At 31.4% G+C, this 24,475-nt stretch overlaps 1 protein-coding gene across 8 annotated transcripts in view; it reads left to right on the top strand.

Annotated features, from left to right (window-relative positions):
- LOC127716702 (myosin-9-like) overlaps positions 1-23,796 on the top strand; it is an 86,778-nt gene extending 62,982 nt beyond the window's left edge. For 7 of the 8 annotated variants that reach the window (XM_052222936.1, XM_052222940.1, XM_052222935.1 and 4 more), the window contains one exon: positions 23,411-23,796. In XM_052222936.1, the coding sequence (XP_052078896.1) occupies positions 23,411-23,704 (294 nt within the window). In that variant the 3' untranslated portion in view covers positions 23,705-23,796. The remainder of the gene's footprint in view (positions 1-23,410) is intronic. The other variant, XM_052222938.1, reaches the window with a different exon arrangement.
- Positions 23,797-24,475: the final 679 nt, after the last annotated feature.

Here is a 24,475-nt window from a genome sequence, read left to right as displayed (position 1 = left end):
TCGACAGTTAATGGATCTTCAGCTGTGATCCAGACCAAAATATTTGAATAATAAAAGTAAAGCAAAACCGGGACAAGTAATCAGAACTGGTAAACTTAAAAAAATCGATAAGATGTTTTCAGCATTGTATGACTGTTTTATCTCAATAATTAATCATTTACAGATATTAATGCAATTTAGTTACATAATGTCTTACAATCTTGTTTCAAAATGGCAACTCTCACATACTTATTTAAAATTCTCCGTTCATAAATTATTAAGAAACTAAAGTTACAAAATTAAGTTCCTCAGACAAAGTTGATTGCGAATTCGTTTATGCTCTTTTTGATCATATAGCTTCTAATGTTTCGGCGTATTAACGCATTCTTTGCTTTTAAATGTTCAGGTTTGAGCGTGTCTGATGAGGGTACTATTTGAAAAGCGCTTTGGACACACGAAATTCATAAAGTGTTTATTTTATTTGTGAACATAAAAAAAACCTTTTGAAACAAGAATGACAACGAACAAGGTATAATTTTTAATGTAATACTTTTAAAAATTTATCACTTAAGAAACTCTAAATGGAAACGTGTTGCATTTTTTTATCACCGAGTACAAAATTTTAACCACTTTCAATTACTGATACACCTTTTTTTCCAACTGAATACTATGTGTTTTTTAAATTGAAAAATGTCTAAAATTAACTGTAAAGTTTAACTTTTGAATTAGAAGGCAGTTCGTATAAAAGTATAAAAAAAATTACAACTATATTAGGCGTAAAAAATATGGTCCACGAAATTAATTAAACACTATGAAAAAACGCAAAAACGACATCGAGGCATTTCATAGTGATTTTGATAATATGCAGAGATAGTCCTTGTTATGAAGGGAACGAGTATTGTTTGTTTGAAATTTAATTTTATAAAAATTCAAATTCAGTTTAAACCAAGAATATAAATCTCCCTTATGCAAAGCTCTCTTATCTCATCTGGATTAAGCTATACTTTATGTCCTTTTTGGTTTGACCAGATAGCGCTTCACCGTTTGAATAAGTTTTGGTATTTCAAATATTTTGACATCGAGCATCACTGAAGAGACATTTATTGTGGAGATGCGCATCTGCTGCAGTAAAAGTGGTGCCTTTATTTTTATGCTCACACTATTTGTGTCAATACAAAGGAACTATGATACACTGTCATACAAGTAGGAGTCCTAGCTAGCTGTGAAACCACGTTAAACGTCTTCGGAAAATGCCTATACCAAGTCAGGAATATGATAGTTGTTTTCAAGTCGTTCCGTTGGTTGATATAGTCGAGCGTTTTTGGTTTTGTCAGTTATTATGGAATTTCCGTGTTTTTTAAAATGTGAATTCGGTATATTTATTATAACAGTATTCTATATACACTGAAAAAAAACTTATTTATTACTTGCATATATGGAATAAAAACACAAACGAGTTTACAATATATCACCCACATGTAACCAAACAGCACGATGATCTGTATTTGGCGAATTTTGTCAACTGCAAAACTGTACGTCATCTTCGTACCGAACTTCACGGAAATTGTATAGTAGAATGTTGTGTACTGGACGCATGAACATGGTTTGGTGAATATTTCGCTTCTAAAACTGCTAAAGTGACCCTTTCCATTGTCATAGAAATCGCATTATTGTCATCTACATGAACTACTAGCTGCAAATTGTATATTTCAAATTATTTGAAATATACGGAAGTGTTGACTTTTTTGTTTCTGTACCATGCCAATGTTGTGGTAGAAATTTATGTGGCCAGTAACAACACACATCTACTAGATACAGGAAAGATCTTATTTGAAACAAAATTTTACATTTTTAAGAAGTTGACTGATTTTTGGCAGTCAATAATTTTTAAAATAATACATACTTTGCTGCATAGTTACATCAACAATAGCAAAAATTAATCCTCCTTTATGAAGTGAGCAATAATGTCAAACAAATGTCTGATAACATCACCCGGAAAATAAATGAAACACGGATAAAGGGCTCTAGTGAGACCAGCATTAGCCTGTAATTGTGATGCATTTTTCGTTTGAAAGTTAAATAATTTCATTTAAAATTGAGAATGGAAATGGGGAATGTGTCAAAGAGACAACAACCCGACCATAGAGCAGACAACAGCCGAAGGCCACCAATGGGTCTTCAATGCAGCGAGAAACTCCCGCACTCGGAGGCGTCCTTCAGCTGGCCCCTAAACAAATATGTATACTAGTTCAGTGATAATGGACGTCATACTAAACTCCAAATTATACACAAGAAACTAAAATTAAAAATGATGCAAGACTAACAAAGGCCAGAGGCTCCTGACTTGGGACAGGCGCAAAAATGCGGCGGGGTTAAACATGTTTTTTTTTTTATCTCAACCCTCCCCCTATACCTCTAGCCAATGTAGAAAAAACAAACGCACAACAGTACGCACAGTAAATCTCAGTTTAAGAGAAGTCCGAGTCCGATGTCAGAATAGGAAACAAAAGAAAATAATACATAAATAACAACAGACTACTAGTAGTTACTGACATGCCAGATCCAGACCTCAATTAAAATGATTGAAACATTATGTCTTCATCATATGAATATCAGGCACAATCCCTCCTGTTAGGGGTTTAGTAATATACCATCATAAAATATATGAGAAGAACATAACCCGTGTCATGCCAACAACTGGTTTTAGAATAAATATGTTTAATTCCGATGCAAAGACCGATATTTGCATACTAAAAGTCAAATTTTGATTATAACTGATTGTATCAGCTTTAACTGTTCAAAGGCAAACAAAAACAAAATACAAAAAAAAAAAACCTAAAAAACAAAAAAACAAAAACAAACAAAGACCAATTAATTAACAAACTCATAAAGCGAGATATATAGTGTATATACAAATATGCTCTTATTCTGAAAAATACTTTTACGGTAACGTCTTCTGTTATGAATGCATGCATGATTTATCATTCCTTCAAAAAAAAATATATGTCTTTCAATAGTAATATAAAATATACAGGAAGAATTCATACCGGTTATTTAGAATCACAATAAAGATAATATATCAAAGGATATTTCATTTTTATGTGTCTAAAAAAAATCAATACTTGACAAACAAGTTAGTGTAATGTGATGAATACACTGTTTCAACTAAATAAAGATGAAGAGAAAGGCAAGATATAATGTATTATTTTATGTCAATTCTCTTCTACGTCATGAACCTTGCATGCGATATAAAAATATCTACAAAAAATGCATAAATAATCCACCACAAATATATACAACCGAGAAGTATAATGTAAATACTATACAAATATTGGAATGTCTTTGATGTCGGCCAACAGAAATTGAGCACAGAACTTAGACACCCCTTCCCCTTTTGAAAAAGAAAATGCCAAACCAAAACATGATCTCCAAGCTATCGTTTCGTAAAAACAATCTACCAGTACTATAGTGCATAAATGTATTAAAAGTGTATGCACTTACCTATGAAATAGTAATTTTAAAATGATATACAGTGTTTGCAAGTCTTGTTTTGAAAGTAATAATATTTCAGATTTTCTGAAAGTGAAAAAAGTGTACGTTTGCTGGCTCCAGAAAGGTGTGATGCTATGACAAGGTTTGTGTAACACGTGACCCAGAAGTTTCCTGTCAAATTAAATTTACGACACAGAATAAGAAGAAATTAGAAGTACATCTCTTTAAAGTTAAATTTGACGATAAAAACGGAGTAAAAAGAATAATTTTGGCAATAATAAACTATTTTCAAAATTTCCAGAATATGATATAGTATAACACATAAAGACGTCTGCGAGGATCGCATCTATCCAATTGATCTTGAAATAATGATACAACAGACACTGTTGGGTCTACTTTATATCTTGACACGCTTCTAGACAATAACAATCAGTGTAAACTATACTTTCAGAGATGATATAAATTAGATAAAAGACTTGTATAAGATATCCCAAAATTGTTTGGCAAGTGACAAACCTTTAACAAATTATACGTCGATGATTGCTTTTTATGTTTTTGACTTGTGAACTTTCCAATTCTGTGAAGTAAGATTTAAGCAACCCCTGTTTATGGAGTATTTATAGTCGATTTGATACGACACCTGTGGACAAGCATTTCTTATTATGACTTCCATGATTGATGGCTGCATTTTACAAGGAAGCTATAGAAATAAGTACAGTAAAAGTGACTCCTCTGACAGTTTTACAGACACCATCATAATTTTGTTTTCCGTTACGGAATATCTGTATAAAAAATGAGACTTGTAGCCACGTTACCGTCCTCTTTTCCTTCAATGTGACATCACCGAATGCGACCCATCATAGAAATTTACCTGTCTTGGACAACACAATGGGTTTCACCAGAGGTGCAAGAATAATGACCCATTATGAGCACATATGCTCCTCCCGGCTCATAGTAGGGTTCGTATTACTCAATCTACAGTTTTCTGCGTTATGTTTTATGAACTGCTGTTTGTCTATTTGGTTTTTTTTTCTTCATTTTGGTCATGATTTTCTCTGTTTCTCTTTGACTAGCTGGCTGTATCATATTGTCACCTTGGTATCTTCTTCCCCTTTTCAAAACTCTGTTCAATTTCATTACAAATGTCTTCAAAGGTCGCGAGCTAATAAGTTGATTTGATATATTTCATTTCATTTATTCATTGTTTATTTGAGGTTTTTAAAGTGCCTACAGGTTTGAAATTATGGAAATAAAAACTCCAAATTATGATATCTGTCATTCAATATACAGATAGTAATCAAAAGAAGTTCATGATACTATTATTAAAGCCACCATAAATTGTTTTTATGATTGTATCAAAAGTCAATTCAAACCAATTGAAAAAAACAAAAATAATGCACTGTTTAGAGGAAAGTCGTGTAGCCATTTTGATATTATTTAGATTTAATGATGAGTTTTTACTGGCTGTTTTTAAGACTGAGAAAATACCAATCTGCATATAAAAAACCTACAGACAGAAAATAAACACGCATTGTCAAAGTAATAACAAATATTCAAATGTTATTGACATAATATGACCAAAAAAAAAAACCCATAAAAACACATAATAATATATTTTTCATGGAATCTAAATAATTGATATGTAAAAGTTAATAGCATTTACCATACCAATATAACTGCCCAAGACTCGTATTTCGACAGTTAATTGATCTTCAGCTGTGATCCAGACCAAAATATTTGAATAATAAAAGTAAAGCAAAACCGGGACAAGTAATCAGAACTGGTAAACTTAAAAAAATCGATAAGATGTTTTCAGCATTGTATGACTGTTTTATCTCAATAATTAATCATTTACAGATATTAATGCAATTTAGTTACAAAATGTCTTACAATATTGTTTCAAAATGGCAACATTCATATACATTTTTAAAATTCTCCGTTCATAAATTATTAAGAAACTAAGGTTACAAAATTAAGTCCCTCAGACAAAGTGGATATTTGATGAATTTGGCGAGTTCGTTTATGTTCTTTTTTTTTATCATATAGCTTCTAATGTTTCGGCGTATTTATGCATTCTTGGCTTTTAAATGTTTAGGTTTGAGCGTGTCTGATGAGGGTAAAAAAAAGCGCTTTGGACACACGAAATTTATAAAGTGTTTATTTTATTTGTGAACATAAATAAAAACCTTTCGAAACAAGAATGACAACGAACAAGGTTTAGTTTTCACTGTAAAGCTTTTAAAAATTAATCATTTAAGAAACTCTAAAAGGAAACGTTTTTTCATTTTTTATCACCGAGTACAAAATTTGAACCACTTTCCATAACTGATACCCCTTTTTTTCCAACTGAAATCTATGTGTGTTTTAAATTGAAAAATGTCTGAAATTATCTGTAAAAATTTAATTTTTAAATTAAATGTAGTTCGTATAAAAGTATTAAAATTACAACTATATTAGGCGTGAAAAATATGATCCACGAAATTAATTAACCACAATGAAAAACGCAAAAACGACATCGATGCATTTCACAGTGGTTTAAATGATATGCAGAGATAGTCCTTGTTATGAAGGGAACGAGTATTGTTTGTTTGAAATTTGATTTTATAAAATTTCAAATTCAGTTTAAATTAAGAATATAAATCTCCCTTATGCAAAGCTCTGTAACCTAATCTATATTTAGCTATACTTTATGTCCTTTTTGGTTTGACCAGATAGCTCTTCACCGTTTGAATAAATTTAGGTATTTCAAATATTTTGGCATCGAGCATCACTGAAGAGACATTTATTGTGGAGATGCGCATCTGCTGCAGTAAAATTGGGGCCTTTATTTTCATGCTCACACTATTTGTGTCAATACAATGGAACTATGGTACACTGTCATACAAGTAGGCGTCCTAGCTAGCTGTGAAACCACGTTTAACTTCTTCGGAAAATGTCTATTCCATGTCAGGAATATGATTGTTGTTTTCAAGTCGTTCCGTTGGTTGATATAGTCGAGCGTTTTTGGTTTTGTCAGTTATTATGGAATTTCCGGGTTTTTTTTTAATGTGAATTCGGTATATTTTTTATAACAGTAATCTATGTACACTGAATAAAAACTTATTTATTACTTGCATATATGGAATAAAAACACAACAGAGTTTACAATATATCACCCACATGTAAACAAACAGCACGATGATCTGTATTTGGCGAATTTTGTCAACTGCAAAACTGTACGTCATCTTCGTACCGAACTTCACGGAAATTGTATAGTGGAACGCATGAACATGAATATTTCGTTTCAAAACTGCTAAAGTTACCCTTTTCCATTGTTATAGAAATCGTATTATTGTGATCTACATGAACTACTAGCTGCAAATTGTATGTTTCAAATTATTTGAAATATATGACTTTGAGATGCTAGAAAGTGGAATAGTTAAATGAATATGGTGTTCAATTGTTTTCCGAAAGTGTTGACTTTTTTGTTTCTGTACCATGCCAATGTTGTGGTAGAAGTTGATGTGGCCAGTAACAACACACATCTACTCGATACAGGAAAGATCTTATTTGAAACAAAATCTTACTTTTTTAAGTAGTTGACTGATTTTTGACGGTCAATAATTTTTTAAATAATACATATTTTGCTGCATAGTAACATCAACAATAGCAACAATTAATCTTCCTTTATGAAGTGAGCAGTAAAGACAAACACATGTCTGATAATATAACCCGCAAAATCAATGAAACACTGATGAAGGGCTCCAGGGAGACCAGCATTAGCCTGCAATTGTGATGCATTTTTCGTTTGACAGAAAAATAATTTCATTTGCATACTAAAAGTCAAATTTTGATTATAACTGATTGTATCAGTGTTTACTGTTCAAAGGTAAACAAAAGAAAAAACAAACAAAAAAAACCAAACAAACAAAGACCAATTAATTAACAAACTCATAAAGCGATATATATAGTGGATATGCAACATCCTCTTATTCTGAAAAATACCCTTTTACGGTATTCTGTCTTCTGTTATGAATGTATGATTTATCATTCCTTCAAAAATAAATATATGACTTTGAATAGTAAAATAAAATATACAGGAAGAATTCATACCGGTTATTTAGAATCACAATAAAGATAAAAGGATATTTCATTTTTATGTGTCAAAAAAATTGAAATAAATAATCAATACTTGACAAACAAGTTAGTGCAATGTGATGAATACACTGTTGCAACTAAATAAAGATCAAGAGAAAGGCAAGATATGATGTATTATTTTATGTTAATTCTCTTCTACGTCATGAACCTGGCATGCGATATAAAAATATCTACAAAATATGCATCAATAATCCACCACAAATACATATAACCGAGAAGTGTAATAAAAACACTATACAAATATTGGAATGTCTTTGATGTCGGCCAACAGAAATTGAGCACAGAACTTTGACACCCCTTCCTCTTTTGAAAAGGAAAATGCCACACCAAAATTTGATCTCCAAGCTATCGTTTCATAAAGACAATCTACCAGTACTATAGTGCATAAATTTATTAAAAGTGTATGCACTTACCCATGAAATAGTAATTTTAAAATGATATACAGTGTTTGCAATCTTGTTTTGAGAGTTATAATATTTCAGATTTTCGGAAAGTGAAAAAAGTGTACGTTTGCTGGCTCCAGAAAAGTGTGATGCTATGACAAGGTTGGTGTAACACGTGACCCAGAAGTTTCCTATCAAATTAAATTTACGACACAGAATAAGAAGAAATTAGAAGTACATCTCTTTAAAGTTTACATTTGACGATAAAAACGGAGTAAAAAGAATAATTTTGGCAATAATAAACTATTTTCAAAATTTCCAGAATATGACATAGTATAACACATAAAGACGTCTGCGAGGATCGCATCTATCCAATTGATCTTGAAATAATGATACAACAGACACTGTTGGGTCTACTTTATATCTTGACACGCTTCTAGAATATGACAATCAGTGCAAACTACACTTTCCGAGATGATATAAATTAGATAAAAGATTTGTATAAGATATCCCAAAATTGTTTGGCAAGTGACAAACCTTTAACAAATTATACGTTGATGGTTGCTTTTTATGTTTTTGACTTGTGAACTTTCCAATTCTGTGAAGTAAGATTTAAGCAACCCCTGTCTATGGAGTATTTATAGTCGATTTGATACGACACCTGTGGATAAGCATTTCTTATTATGACTTCCATGATTGATGGCAGCATTTTACAAGGAAGCTATTGAAATAAATGCAGTTAAAGTGACTCCTTTGACAGTTTTATAGACACCCTCATAATTTTGTTTTCCGTTACGGAATATCTGTGTCAAAAATGAGACTTGTAGCCACGTTACCGTCCTCTTTTCCTTGAATGTGACATCACCGAATGCGACCCATCATAGAAATTTACCTGTCTTGGGCAACACAATGGGTTTCACCAGAGGTGCAAGAATAATGACCCATTATGAGCACATATGCTCCTCCATTCTCATGGTAAGGTTCGTATTACTCAATCTTTAGTTTTCTGCGTTTTATTTTATGAACTGCTGTTTGTCTATTTGTTTTTTTTTTCTTCATTTTGGTCATGATTTTCTCTGTTTCTCTTTGACTAGCTGGCTGTATCATATTGCCACCTTTTATAATCGTCCCCTTTTCAAAACTCTGTTCAATTATTTGTCAAGCGTTGTATACATGTGTGTGCATCATTTTGATAAAAATCTTACAGCAGTAACCAAGAAAAAAAAACATAGTATATATACAGCATCAATTCTATTTTTACACAAATTTACTTGACTTACAAATGCTTGGTTTTAGGCGTTCTGTTTAACGAAGAAAATACATAAAAGTTAACATTTTGTAGATTGTATGACATGGCAACACAACCTGGGGACAACAATCTTGCTATCACATATCTAAATGATCCGATTAGACCAATTAAACTTGGAGATCAGTTTAGTGAATTGTACGAGAACGAATGGACGAATGCATTTTCGGACATAATAGATTGTAAAAATCTTCATTTATCAGAAATTGAAATAATCAAGGTGCTTTTGAACATGCTAAAGGTAAAAACGTTAACATTAACTAAAACAGTATGTCAAAGACATTTATTTTTATTTTTCAACAACGTATCAATATCAGTGAACACTAATGATAGAACAAAAAGAGGTTGCATTCAAATCGTCTGCAAGGCGTCACTGTCTACCAATGTACATATGCAACATTAAACTGAATTTGATTTTTCAAGTAGTCACTTCTTTAAGATTATTTGTTAGTTCTTGAGTGTAGTTTACTTTGCATATAACATCCTTGAAGTTTTTTCCATAGCCAAATCACTAAAAACTCGACTTTGACTACAATTGTAGCATGTGGTAAATGATTAATTCACATTTCATTTTTTTTTACTTGAAATGTCATTGTAAGAACATAAATATTATGAGCGAGTGTATTTGAACAACATACTTTTGTTCCTCTTTGGTTTTATATTTCATGACATTTAAATCTTATCCAAATTTCATTTATAGGAAATTTATAAATTATGTTTGGAAGATGTAGAAGAGCAGTTATCTGGCCATAAAAAGCTTGTACATGTGAGTTAGCTTTACCTTGAATTCTTTTACTTATGATAATTATTTATTGAAAGGAATGAAAATGGTATATTTAACCAAAACAAATCGACAGGTCTTTGATAGACGATTTGTTAACCAACAGCGACATCTATCCTCAAGAGCTACAGGTACTGCTGTAAATGGAATTATCTACATGATCTCACACAATGTTATCACATTGAAAAACATTTAGCCACATCAACATACAGTAATATTACTATAGATTCTTATTTCAATTCTGCTGATGCAGTCAGTGAGTACCTCCGTTGCATCATCATGTGGATGGGTATACGCTATGAACATTTGTCCACATAAAAAAATCATTTTAGACTTTTATTGTGGTTGGTTTAAAACTGAAACTGAAACTTAAAAAAAATTAGAATAATGTGATGTAGTATGCTATTTGTTGGTTACAATATGTTTTCCTCAGTTTTAATTTAAAGTTTATTATCCGTTTTTCTTTATTTCTCATATTCTAGAGCCATTATTAAGTATACAAAAACTGTACTCTTTTTATCGGTTTGTGCATGCACAACTAACTTCCGAAATATAACAAAAGATATGACTAAATGCCACGTTATAACGTTAAAGACACATCATAACGTACTTTAAATTGGTCCAAAAACGAACTCCAAACAACGTTCTGCAACAATCTTGATGAAAATAAAATAAAATCGGTCGCAGATATTGAAAAACAGAATAATGCAAGCGAACTTACTATTTTAAAGATAAGTAACTACCGGGTACTACATTTACTTCATCAGTTGTCAATGCGAATTTTGATCATCTCGTTAATATTAGCTTAAAATTATTAAATCTTTTTTAGTGTTTCAGTGATGACGAAATTGAAGGATACTTAAAAACAGCAAAAGATTCAGTGAAACATAATGCGTCAAAGTATATACCTCTTCTATACAGAGTAAGATAGTTTAAAAACTAATTTGCACAAATGAAGACCTGAATATTATTATTTGATAAAAAAAAACCATCATATATGAGTTTGTTTACACCTGTTAAAATTTGTATATTTGTTAATGTTTACTGCGAGCTTCGGCGGCCTTTGCCAAATCATGGCAGTCAGTTTTTTCTTGTTTGGGGGAAGTCAGAGTACAATGCGAGAACAAGTGACATTTAGTTAAAAAAAAAAACCGGCAATCCTTGTCAATTAAGATCGTAGTCGAACGCACCTTTCCATGATAGGTACTCCAGGGGCGTGTTTTGTTGGTCTCTTCTGCACATCTCCAGAATTTCTTCTGATGAAGTGTAAAAAAAAAGGAATCTGGACCTCTTCTGGAGATATTCTGTAGAAGAAGCAATAAAACACAAATCAATTATAGCAGAATGTAGCACAATTTTTTATGGTGAATGACCAAAATGAAGTTTACGATGATCTATTAGAAAATTTAGTTAATATAGAAATAAGGAGATGTGGTATGATTGCCAATGAGACAACTATCCACCAAATTTAAAATGAAGATGATATAAGCAATTAAAGGCAACCATACGGCCTTCAACAATGAGAAAAACCCATACCGTATAGTCGGCTATAAAAGGCCCCGACATGAAAAATATGAAACAATTCAATTGAGAAAACTAACGGCTTTATTCATTACGTCAGTTCATTCCGTAGACATGACTGTAATTGTGTGCTCTGTTTTGGCATTTGATTTTCAGGAACACAATCTTAACCTGTACAAGAAGTTGTCAATATTTGTCTGGTATATGATCGAAAAGGACATCTTGTCTATCAATTTTTTTTAAATAAACAAACTGGATAATTTTTGTTTATAAAAGATATTGCAAATTCTCAAAATCTTTTTCCCTGGTGATCCTTGAAGTTAATACCAAAATTGTGCCGGTCCTCGCAAAATGTCGATGGACTAAATTTTCGGACCACCATTTTTCGAGAATCTAAATTGTTCATGTATACAATATGGCAAGCCGTTTTACTATTTATTCTAACTTCAAGATATCTAATAAACTTTATAAGATATCTCATATAATTTTCTTTATAAGATATGTTATAAATTATAGGAGATGTCTTATAAAGTATATAAGATATGTTATAAATTATAGGAGATGTCTTATAAAGTATATAAGATATCTTATATGAAAAAGATATCTTATATGAACAATATTTATAAGATATCTTATAAAAACTAGATTATATAAGATATCATACTAGTATATATTATATAAGATATCTCATATATTATATAAGATATCTTAATATTATATAAGATATCTTATATGAGATATGAGATATCTTATATATTATATGAGATATCTTATATATTATATGAGATATCTTATATATTATATGAGATATTTTGTATACTTTATAAAAATTGAAAACAACACGTTTAATAATTTCATGCGTCCGAAGCGCTTTTCTGGAATTACCTTCGTCAGGAACGCTCAAAGCCAAACATTTAAAATCCGAGGGATGTATAAGTACCGAAACAGTTGAAGAGCTATATGACAAAAATACCTAAAACAAATAGCCAAATCCATCTCAGGTCAACTTTGCCTGAGGGAGTTGAAACCTTAGTTTCTTTATAATTTCAAAATTTATAAACGGGCAAGTTTAGAAAAGTTTGTTATAAATCATGTCAGTACCGAAGAACTGACTACTGAGCTGATGATACCCTCGGGGACTGATAGTCCACCAGCAGAGGTATCGACCCAGTGATGTAAAAATTGAAAACAACACTATAAGATATTTCATATAATTTATAAAATATCTCATATAATTTTCTTTATAGGATATCTTATAATTTATATGAGATATCTTATAAACTATATGAGATATCTTATAAACTATATAAGATATCTTATAAACTATATAAGATATCTTATATACTTTATAAGATATCTTATATACTTTATAAGATATCTTATGAACTTTAGAAGATATCTAATAAACTATATAAGATAGCTTACAAAGTATATAAGATATCTTATAAAGTATATAAGATATTTTATTAAGTTCATAAGATATCTTATAAAAACTAGATTATATAAGATATACTATATATGATATGAGATGTTTTACATATTATATGATATATCTTATATATTATATGAGATACCTTGAAGTTAAAATGAATAGTAAAACTGTTTGCCATAATACAAGGTCATGGCGTTTCTCAGACTGTTTATAACTAAATCTGTTGGTTGTGTACTGGTTGATACTTTAGTCTGGGAGAACATGATTTATTTATCAGTTGTAATTGGCTTTGCACAAGCTTTCAGTAACTGCAAATACTCTTATCTCGGTGCTTTGTGTCTATTGTCTTAATGTTAGTTTTTTTGTGTGTCTCGTACCAATCTTTTGAGTTAGTCCAATTGCAACTGATTTTTACAGTGTTTTCTTATGTTGTACTGTTACACTACTGTCCAGTTTAGGGGAAGGTTGAGCGTTCACAAACATGTTTAATCCTGTCATATTCTGTATGTGCCTGTTCCAAGTCCGGAGCCTGTTGTTCAGTGGTTGTCGTTGGTTCATATCTGTCGACTCATATATGATTTTTTTGTAAATTGTTTTGTTATAAATAATTAGGTTGTTAGTTTTTTCGTTTGAATTGTTTCACATTTTTCATATCGGGGACTTTTATAGCCGACTAAACAGTATGGGTTTTGTCATTGTTGAAGGCCGTACGGTTGCCTGTAGTTGCTTTCATCCTCTTCATTTTAACTACGGCGGATAGTTACATTATTGGCAATCATACCACATCTCCTTATTTTTATATTATATACCTGACTTTTAAACTCGTGTTCTCCTGAACACGCATGAAATATTTGTCAATGGACGTTACAAATAAGCAACCACCAATCAATCAATTTAACTCGTGTTAAATAAGGGGAAAACTATTTGATGTTTATCTTCTTTTGGGGGTTGGGATGGGGGTGGGGGACTGGAGGATTTTGACTAAGATAAGATATCTTTATTCCAATTAAAGGGCCTGAAGAGCAAAGTAATTTATTACAATGATTTTAATAATTGACACAATAAGTTGGATAATCATACAAATATGAATATAATCCACAAAATTCTAGAATCTTAAACCACAGCCAGACCAGAGCCATAAGCATATAAGTAAAATAAATAAAAAACGCAAAAAAGCATAACAGTTATATATTATATAAACAAGCAAAAATTCTTAATGGGTTACATAAAAAACATATCTGTACTATATTGATAATTTCCTTTCTGAGTTCAAAACATATAAATTTCAATAATTTTTAATAATTATAGGTTAAATTTTCTTGAATAAAAAGCCAATTAAACTTGGCACTTGTTTTTAACATTTCGAAATGTCGAATATGATTATGGTGGCCTGGTAAGGGTTGAAAAAATATATGCATGCTTATAGCGACAGATTAAAAAAAAGAATAATAAATCCTCAAAATATCCTCCTGCCCCCTCCCCAGAATATCAAATAGTCGTCCCATTACTGTTATTGTCCCTGTAGTTCTTATATGTATCCAGCTTATCGTCCCTACATTGATGTCCTACTAAGGCTGCCATACCATACAAACGTTTATCACACATTCTATTATAACTGCATTCATAAATTTATTAATGTCATTTAGACTAAACGATGCCCTGTTTGTTATGTGCCTCTGTTGTCTAATCTACCTATATAAAAGGAAGAGGTAGAAAAGAGACAAAACATCTTCCCAATGCAGAAAAAAAAGAAATGGTCCTCTCCTGGCTCACTACCGAAGAACAAAAAAACATACCCCAGTGTTTACAGGCAGTGTGAAATCTAGTGACAAAATAAACTGTAAACACTGAAAACTAGATCTGGTCATTGTTTGTCCCGTTTTAGCAAGGACGCTATCAATTATAAATTCACGGGAAAACGTTCTGGTAAATAGCAAAAATAGAAATAAGTTGAAAAACAAAACTTCCATTTATTGTTATCATTTCCCTCCGTAAATAGCAAACAACGAGTACGGCAGGCTATAGGAACTTGATATAAAGTTGGTAAAATGTTGCTATGCGAATAAATTTCCCGGAGTATCATCTTCAATTTATTTTTCTACTGTAACAACAAAATTATTTGTTACACTCTGTTTTGAGAAATATACATGATGATATTTCGTTAAACTGTATGATTATTATTTAGAAATAACTTTTGATCAGTATCGTCACCGTCATTGTTTTATTATCGATTTTCTCGACTCTATCGTAAGAAGAGTGAATTTTCTTTTGTTCCCGTCCACTAGATTTCCCACTGCAGGCTGGTGATCACTGCAGATAAACTACTTAGAACACTTGGCCAACCTTTAATTAGTAATAAATATTATCAATCAACAATCAGTCACTTGATATCAAACATATATAATATATACTACTGCGAATTTGTATTTCAAGGCTGATAGTTGTACAGCAAAATTTGTGAGACCCTTTCACACAAATTGGTTTCAACATCCCAATCAAATATAGGCGCCAACATATAGACTAGGACAACTTAGAGCTTGTCATATTGTATAACAACCTTTCTTCTGTTGAAGACTGTACATTTCTCCCTAGATGACTTTTGGTTGTTCTGACCATCGACTTACTATGGCAAGCCAAAGTGGACAAAAAGAGCTATTTTTTAATATTAAAAAATCATTTTCTAATATAAGAAAATCATTTTCTAATATAAGAAAATCATTTTCTAATATTAGAAAATCATTTTCTAATATTAAAAAATACGATACTTTTTAATATTAGAAAATGATTTCTTAATATTAGAAAATCATTTCCTTATATTAGAAAATCATTTCTTAATAATAAAAAATCATTTTTTAATATTAGAAAATCATTTTTTAATATTAAAAATAGCTCTTCAAACGTCTGAATGAAAAGTAATAGCGTTTTATGACGTCAGCAAATATTTATCTTTCACGGAATTTAGTATGCCAGGTGACGCCACTGTACTAAAGGTGGTTACATAAGCATTTTATTTTTTAATTAAATATTACGTCAACATGCGGCGAAGACTTGCATTCCAATGTTTATTTCTTTGATGCTGTCTCCACGGGCATTCAAACAATACAAATGATATTGGTGGATATTTGGACATCATGATACAACCCAGTGTCCATTTTTATTGAAAACTTTTTAAGCGAAACAGAATCAAAGTAGAATCCGGAGTATCCAAGGATCAGTCCTAGGACCCACTCCCTTTGTTTTTACATAAACAACCTACCTGAAGGTCTATACTCAATAGTGAGACTGTTTGCGGATGATGCTGTTGTCTATTTGACCACTTCCTCAGACAATGACTGCCACCAACTTCAAGAAGTCCTGGACAAACTGGCGAAATGGGAAAATGTTTGGAACATGGAGTTTCACCCTGAAAAATGCAGCGTCCTCACAGTAACGAAAAAAAATCCAATCAAGTGGTACTTCAAACTCACGGACATACTCTGGAGCATGAAGCATCTACAAAATACCTAGGCTGCTCCATTGCAAATTATCTAGATTGGGGAGAGCATATTAACAACATCACAGGAAAAGCCAGCCGAAACCTGGGTTTCTTCCTTCGAAACCTCCACATTAGTTTAAGAGCATGCATTATAAAATATTAGTAAGACCACAAATTGAATACGCCACGACAGTATGGAACCCGTACCAGCAAAACCACATTGATAAAATTGAAAAAAGTACAAAGGCACGATTTGTAACCAGCAGACATAGAAACAGATCAAGTGACAGCAATATACTAGTGATTACGAAATTTGGATGGAAAAGCCTGCAAACAAGAAGAAAAGAAGCTAGACTCATCATGTTTTACAAAATAACAAACGACCTTGTAGCACAGACACTTGTCTCAGAAATGTTTTCCTATATACATTTATATAACACTGTGTTATATCAAGGTACATAAGGGGGGGGGGAGGGGGAATCTGAGACAAGTGCCTGTGCGGGCTGTGCCTTGTAGCCATAGACAAGAGTAAATACCCACAAAAACCAACAACAAGCTCTAGCGGGACAGGACATCAGGATGAAATTTGTTAAAAATAGGCAGGACGGGGGTTTGGAGTTAAAAACTAGAGGCTCCAAGGAGCCTGTGTCGCTCACTTGATATTTTTATTTACAATTGATGCATGAAACAATGCAACCGTTATACTTTTGCTCTAGTTTCAGCCATACAAGTCAAAAACTGCATTTTCCCCCTATGTTCTATTTTTAACCATGTCTGCCATGTTGGTTTCAGGCAGGATCATCGGACACCTTTTTAGAAAAATAAATAGATATAGGAAGATGTGGTATGAGTGTCAATGAGACAATACCCTAATATAAAAAAAAGAAGATGTGGTAATTGCCAATTAATGAGACAACTCTCCACAAGAGACCAAAATGACACAGCAATTAACAACTATAGGTCACCGTACGGCCTTCAACAATGAGCAAAGCCCATACCGCATAGTCAGCTATAAAAGGCCCCGAAATAACAATGTAAAACAATTTAAACGAGAAAACAAACGGCCTTATTTATGTACAAAAAATGTACGAAAAAACAAATGTGTAACACATAAACAAACGACTACCACTGAATTAAAGGCTCCTGACTTGGGACAGGCACATACATACAGAATGTGGCGGGGTTAAACGTGTTAGCGGGATCCCAACCCTCCCCCTAACCTGGGACAGTGGTATAACAGTACAACATAAGAACGAACTATAAAAATCAGTTGAAAAAGGCTTAACTCATCAGATGGACAAAAATAAAGTGGACGTGGCCGGGTACTTGTACATCCCAACAACAAAAAGACACTAGGTACAGATATGAGAGTACTCGCATTTAACTCACAGCTAGTTCAAAGCCACTAACAACTAATAAAAACATCATGCATTTCCTTAAATAACCAGGTCCAATTTTAATGGTTCATCAATAAAGCGCAATAAACAGATTTTTACTCTAATATGGGCCATCATTTTACTATGCTTAATATATTTAGAAAGAAAAATACTAAAAATCTGCAAGTTTGTCGGTATTGTCTAGGATGAATAATATAATGATTTTATATTTAAAAAAGAGAGTAAACGAAGAACAGATTCTGTCTTTTTCAACCTTAAATGTTTATTCGTCCAGGGAAATTTGAGCAACTGTTAATCATAATGTTGAGTTTGGAGAAGCTACATTTTTGTATTTGTATGGAATTCAAAAATGACTGCATTGTTAAAAACAAATATATATATAAACTCATCAGGCACCATGTTTATAATTTTGCTCGTCATACCCGCTTTTCGTCTGGAAATAAGACAAATCAAATTGGTAATATGCCAAATAAATCATCAAGCTGAAGAGCATGGCGGACCCATAATTCGGAAAGGTTTTGTCAAATACATCCAAGGTGAACTGCTATTCCTCTCTAGTGACAATGTTTCTTTCCGGACACACATCAGAACACACTAAAACACTCTAGGCGCATAATTTGGATTTTATTGTGCGATATAGTTTTAGGTAGCACTGGAGTATTTGCATTCCAGAATTTAGGTTGCTCTTTTGTGTACCCACTTAAGTCAATGTAACTGAACAGTGTGATTGGACAAAAAATACAGTATCAACTTAACATACTTTCCCAAACTGAGGGATGAATCAGGTGTAGAAAATATGAAATAATTTTACATACGGGGGAAAATGAATTTTTGAGAATTTTTTTTAATTTTGTATTCACTGCATGATAAAAGACCTAAAAGCACTAGTTAACTTAGGTGTTTAAAGATATCAAAAAAAGTAAACGGTCATGATACATATTCAAATTCATTTCTGAATAGTATAATGAAAGTACTTCAGTTAACTGTTTATGTAGAATTTTTGGCAGTGTTAGAAAGTGGTGAAAATTCTAAAAAGGCTATTATTATCCCTTATGGGCCAGGAAATACTACCGTGCCCCCTTTAGAGAAGCTGTATGTTTCTAGTATGGCTTTATTAAGTTCCAATATTGTAGTCATATCTTATTTCAGTGTGGCATTCAAAATCGAAAACACTAATGTAGGATCATCCCAGTTGTGTTTAAATATGCGCGATATCTTATGAGGAAAGGCTTTCTTTATGTATTTTTCATAGTTTTGTGTTAAACAGTATCTAGTGGTGTTGGCCATCTTGAATTTGGATTGGCTACAAATTCAAAATGTGTAAACGCTATTTTAAGGGCAAGGTGAACTTATACATTGTAGGAGCATAAACTAAAATTTTATTGTGTTTCTAGAAACTATTCACATAAGCCTAGACTCCCATGGTTTGGTTGAAATTATATGAAAGATTTTTTTTAAAATATAACTTTACTTTTAATAAATTGATAAAAATTCAATTGATTTTTCCATGATTATAGATTTCTACGAGAGAGAGAAAAGGAAATATGAAGAATACAAATTTAACACCATGACTATAGTACTTATTGCATAATCAATTATTTTTAAACATATTTTTTATGAAGAAAGTTATAAATGATGAATCTCAGTGAAGGAAAGTGCAGAAGAAAAAAGGAGCATGTAGTTTTTACATTCATGGAATAAGAAAAGAGCAGGATTGTCATTATCGCCAATTTGGACGTAGTAAATAAGTAAATAACGCAATTCAATACCAGAAGTTAGTTAGGCCTTGTGAGTTTCGTCCTTTCACATAAATATTATCCATAAATGAATGACAATTTGTACTTGGTACTCTTTACAGAAGGCAGTACAGATGGTTAAAAAAAACTGACATCATACTTGTATTGCAATAAACATTCTGTGTGTATTTAATTATGCATTCCTTTGTTTAACTGTTTGCCAGACAAAGACAGGTTATGTTCTTCTCATATATTTTATGATGGTATGATACTCAATCCTGAATGGGAGGGATTGTGTTTGATTTTCATATGATGAAGACATAATCTTTCAGTCAGTTTCATTGAGGTCTAGAGCTGGCATGTCAGTAACTGCTTGTAGTCCGGGCCCTTGTTAATTTATCTCATTGTCATTTTGCTTAGTTTCTTTTGTTACATATTCTGACATCGGACCTGGACTTCTTTTAAACTGAGTTTTACTGTGCGTATTGCTGTGTGTTTTTTTCTTCTACATTGGCTCAGTAGAGGTATAAGGGAGGGTTAAGATATTTAAAGGCTCCGTGCTGAGGGCCGAACTTTGAACTATAATGGTTTACTCTTTACAAACTATGACTTGGATGGAGAGTTGTCTCATTGGCACTCATACCACATCTTCTTATATAATTATTATATATCTAGTAACTCATGAACAGTAAAAGTGACGCCAACCAATATCGAACGTGATCAGTGTTTTGTGCTAGTCAGCATTGTGTATAAGTTTTATAACATTTGGTTGAGGCAAACTAAAGTAAGGATAACGGAAACTATTGTTTTGATGTACGGAACGGACGGACCAGGGTAACACTGTATGCCCCCTCTGCTACGGCGGCAACACAGAAGTTCTGACTACTGGTGATACCCAAAGTTTAACCTCTACCAGCACTGGCATTAACCCACACGCAATTATGATTTATTTATTTTGGACAAAAAAAGATATGATTATGCATCCCCTTCACAAGGAGTGACAAAGTTTACAAATTTATTCTACATATACATTTTTGTAACATTTTATAGCCTATCAGTTTTACTTCAACTTACAAACTTAAATTGTTCATTATTTTCTCTTTTATATGTCTTTTTAAAATTTTGTTTTGAACAGAACGATTTGTTACATATACTGCACATGCATTTCTAGCAAATCTGACATTATTTCCACTATTTTAAACATTAATATTACAAAGCAAATCAAATCAAATTCAGTCGAAGTTGAAAATAAATGTTCAATCAAATATATATGCAAGACTGCTAGTGCACATATGCACATATCGTTGGCCAGTCGTTTTAGTAAGATTTCATCTTCATTCAATATCGCGTTACGTCCTTTAGAATTATTCCCATGGGTGAACACTTTTTAAGAAAGTGCCCATGGAAATATCCTAAGGGCAAAACGTCCGGATGAATGAAGATGAACAATAGAAAATAACTCTCCATTCCTGAAAAATAATGGAGAGTTTGAACAAAAGATTTACGTCACAGGTGTATTTTAATTGTTGTGATTTAAAAAAATTAATACAGATACATGTATTAGATACTAGAATGTGGGTTCTTTAATATTATTGTGATACTTACACAGTAGAAACTAACTTTCTGAATTTACAGTAAATAAAATAATGTCAGTGAGCGTCAACCCAACAAGCCCGAGATGGACTTTGTTCCAGCCACCAAACATATATAGGTTGTAAACAACAAATATAGATTATAAAGATGGCCTTTTTATGTCTTTCTTTGTACATTTACATACTCAGCTATTTGTTTTATAGTTGCTTAATAATAAGTATATTGACACTTGTAAATATTTTTTTCTAGACATAGTAAATTGCATTTGAAATAAAATAACAATTTTCTTCTCAATTTGTATTTCTTTTCAGACGTACAGGTAGTAAAATATATCACAGTATAGTTATGTGATTGTTGTTTTAAGTTTCAGGGTGAAATATTAGTTACTGTGTCATTGAGATGAAGAACTGCAATAAAAGTACTATTTGTTTTCCTAAGGTTGTGTAAGATGTGTCATGATGCAGTACATCACATCCCTTAATTTGAATTTTTCATATCTCCTATATTTGTATGTGAGCAGTTTTTATCACTTGATTTCTATTAAGCAATTGGATAAAAAGTTGGTCTCGCTTCTCTTTAAGCCCTGTCACTTAAGGTCATCTATGGTAAACTGAATCTGCCTACAAAACTAGTTGGGGTCAGATTCCTACCAGCGTAACTGTATAATTTCCCCTAAAATGAATTTGTTGTTTCCTTTCCTTTCGGCCAATAGTTCGAGGACTTAAATACATCCATTGCTTAAAAATTGTAAGGTTTAAAATGTCCTTCAAAAATGGAGATTATTTGGCCCTACCCCCTCAGTCACGGTCTATTGACTTTGAAACTTTTGCTTATTTTACATGTATTAGCTTGTGATTAGTTTAGTTTAGGGGGAACCATTAGTGGTACATTTGTAGTTCAATGGTATTTGTTTTGCAGTTGTATAAGTTAACATATATATTAGTTTGTGATTAGATCAGTTTAAGATGAACTGCTAATTTTAGGTCAATGATATTTGGTATTTAAATTTATTGTCATTTGTATCATTTAGCAAAATCGGATTCAGTTAATTTAGACATTCGGACATTTTTTTAAATTCCGTTTGTAAACAGGGAGTGGTTATTGAATATAAAATATTATTGTAGTATTAAACCAATTTTTAAGACGTTTCGGCCATTGGCCTTCTTCAGTTTCTTTATTTTTCTTCTCAACTACATGGCAGACATTTTTTCTTTTTCAATCATTAGGATGTTATAGATATAATAAATATAAAATAAACAAGTCAAAACTTTTTGATGATGAAGATTTTAATTTTTAATATTAAAAAATGATTTTTTAATATTAGAAAATGATTTCTTAATATTAAAAAATGAATTTCTAATATTAAAAAATCATTTATTAATATTAGAAAATGAATTTCTAATATAAGAAAATACTTTCGAATTTGTAATATTAAAAAAGGAATTTCTAATATTAATAAATGATTTTTTAATATAAGAAATTCATTTTCTAATATTAGAAATTCATTTTCTAATATTTGAAATTCATTTTCTAATATTAGAAATCAATTTTCTAATATTAAGAAATCATTTTCTAATATAAGAAATTCATTTTCTAATATAAGAAATTCATTTTCTAATATTAAGAAATAGTGTTTTTCTTTTTTAATATTAGAAAATGATTTTCTTATATTAGAAAATGAATTTTTAATATTAAAAAATGATTTTCTAATATAAGAAAATGATTTTCTAATATAAGAAAATGATTTTCTAATATTAGAAAATAGCTCTTTTTGTCCACTTTGGCTTGCCATAACTTACACCCCACATTTTATTTATTCACACACACATATATATATATATATATATAACTATAACATACATAAATTTGCAATAAAATATTTGAAAATTCTAGAAAGGTATCATTGCTTTGCAGCTTATAGTATTTTTATTTTATTTATATCGCACTTAATGATCAGCTAATAGAGCTTGAATAGAGTTTTGTAGTATATATTTTTTGACACTAGGTATATACCAGGTAAGCGATAACAGCTCTTGTTGGCGTCTGATTTTGCGAAAAATAAAATTCTGTATAGGGAAATGATAAGATTAATTTAAGTTTAATTTATATTAGAAAATCGATTCGTTCTCAGTGTATTGGTAATCTGTAATTACAATTTCTTTATTTCTTATTTTTCAGAAAATAACTAGTAGTACATCAACCTGTAAAACAGTAGTTCAGTATAAAGATTTCAGTCTACCATACATAGAAAATTGTGTGAAGATTTGTTACTTTGCAGCAGTTCAAAACCCGCCTATGGTGATAGATTTTGAACCTGGACAAATATTTGACAAACAATCATATATTGAGTATACCAGATCAGGAACCATTGTGGAATATTCAGTCTGGCCTGTCTTATATTTACACAAAGGAGGTCCCATTCTATCTAAAGGTGTTGTGCAACCAAAAGATGAAAGTAATAGTAATAATTAATTAACTCGAAATATAAAATTGAAATGTGAAACTATTGATGTAGTGAATGCCATTGATGCCTTAAACCCATAGAACTAATATTAATATAATTTATACTGTATTATTTAAATATTCTATTAGAAATTCTTCTTTACTTTTGAAGCTGATTGTATCCATCAAACACATCTATTAATTGGAGCATCCATACGATAAAATAATTTTACTATTGATAAGTTTAACAATTCAAAGGTCATATGCAATAGTTTGTGTAATCTATAATATTTGATCATGTAGACTCAATCAATGATATGTGCCTCAGTATGTAGTTTCAAAACGATGATAACAATTGAGTATAAATTGCCTTTTTGTTTATTCATTCTGTATTGATTAAATTCCATGACACAGTGGCCTACAATTCATTCAATGTCGCCCTTTGAGTTGAGTATGTTTATTTACAAAAGTCTTGCTCCTGTAGGAGCAAGCTGACATACTATCATGATATTTAACATAATACTGACTCCAGTTTATAGATTTTTCCTGTACTGTTGCAAATATTAAATCAAACCAAAACACCAAAAAAAGCACCAACACCACCACCACCACCAACAACAACAACATGCCATTTACATGTTAAGGAGGTGTAGTATATCATTAAGTTTCAGTCAAAGTGGGGATCAATCTATAACTATCATTTCTTATACTTATACCAAAGTCATTGCTAATAAAATACTTAATTACAAAAACAATGTTGCAAGTTCACAATGACGACTTCAAGTCTAAACCTCCTGATTG

Source organism: Mytilus californianus, unplaced genomic scaffold (genome assembly GCF_021869535.1).
Source record: "Mytilus californianus isolate M0D057914Y unplaced genomic scaffold, xbMytCali1.0.p SCAF_9, whole genome shotgun sequence".
Lineage (NCBI taxonomy): Eukaryota > Metazoa > Mollusca > Bivalvia > Mytilida > Mytilidae > Mytilus > Mytilus californianus.
This window is presented reverse-complemented; position numbering and strand designations above follow the sequence as displayed.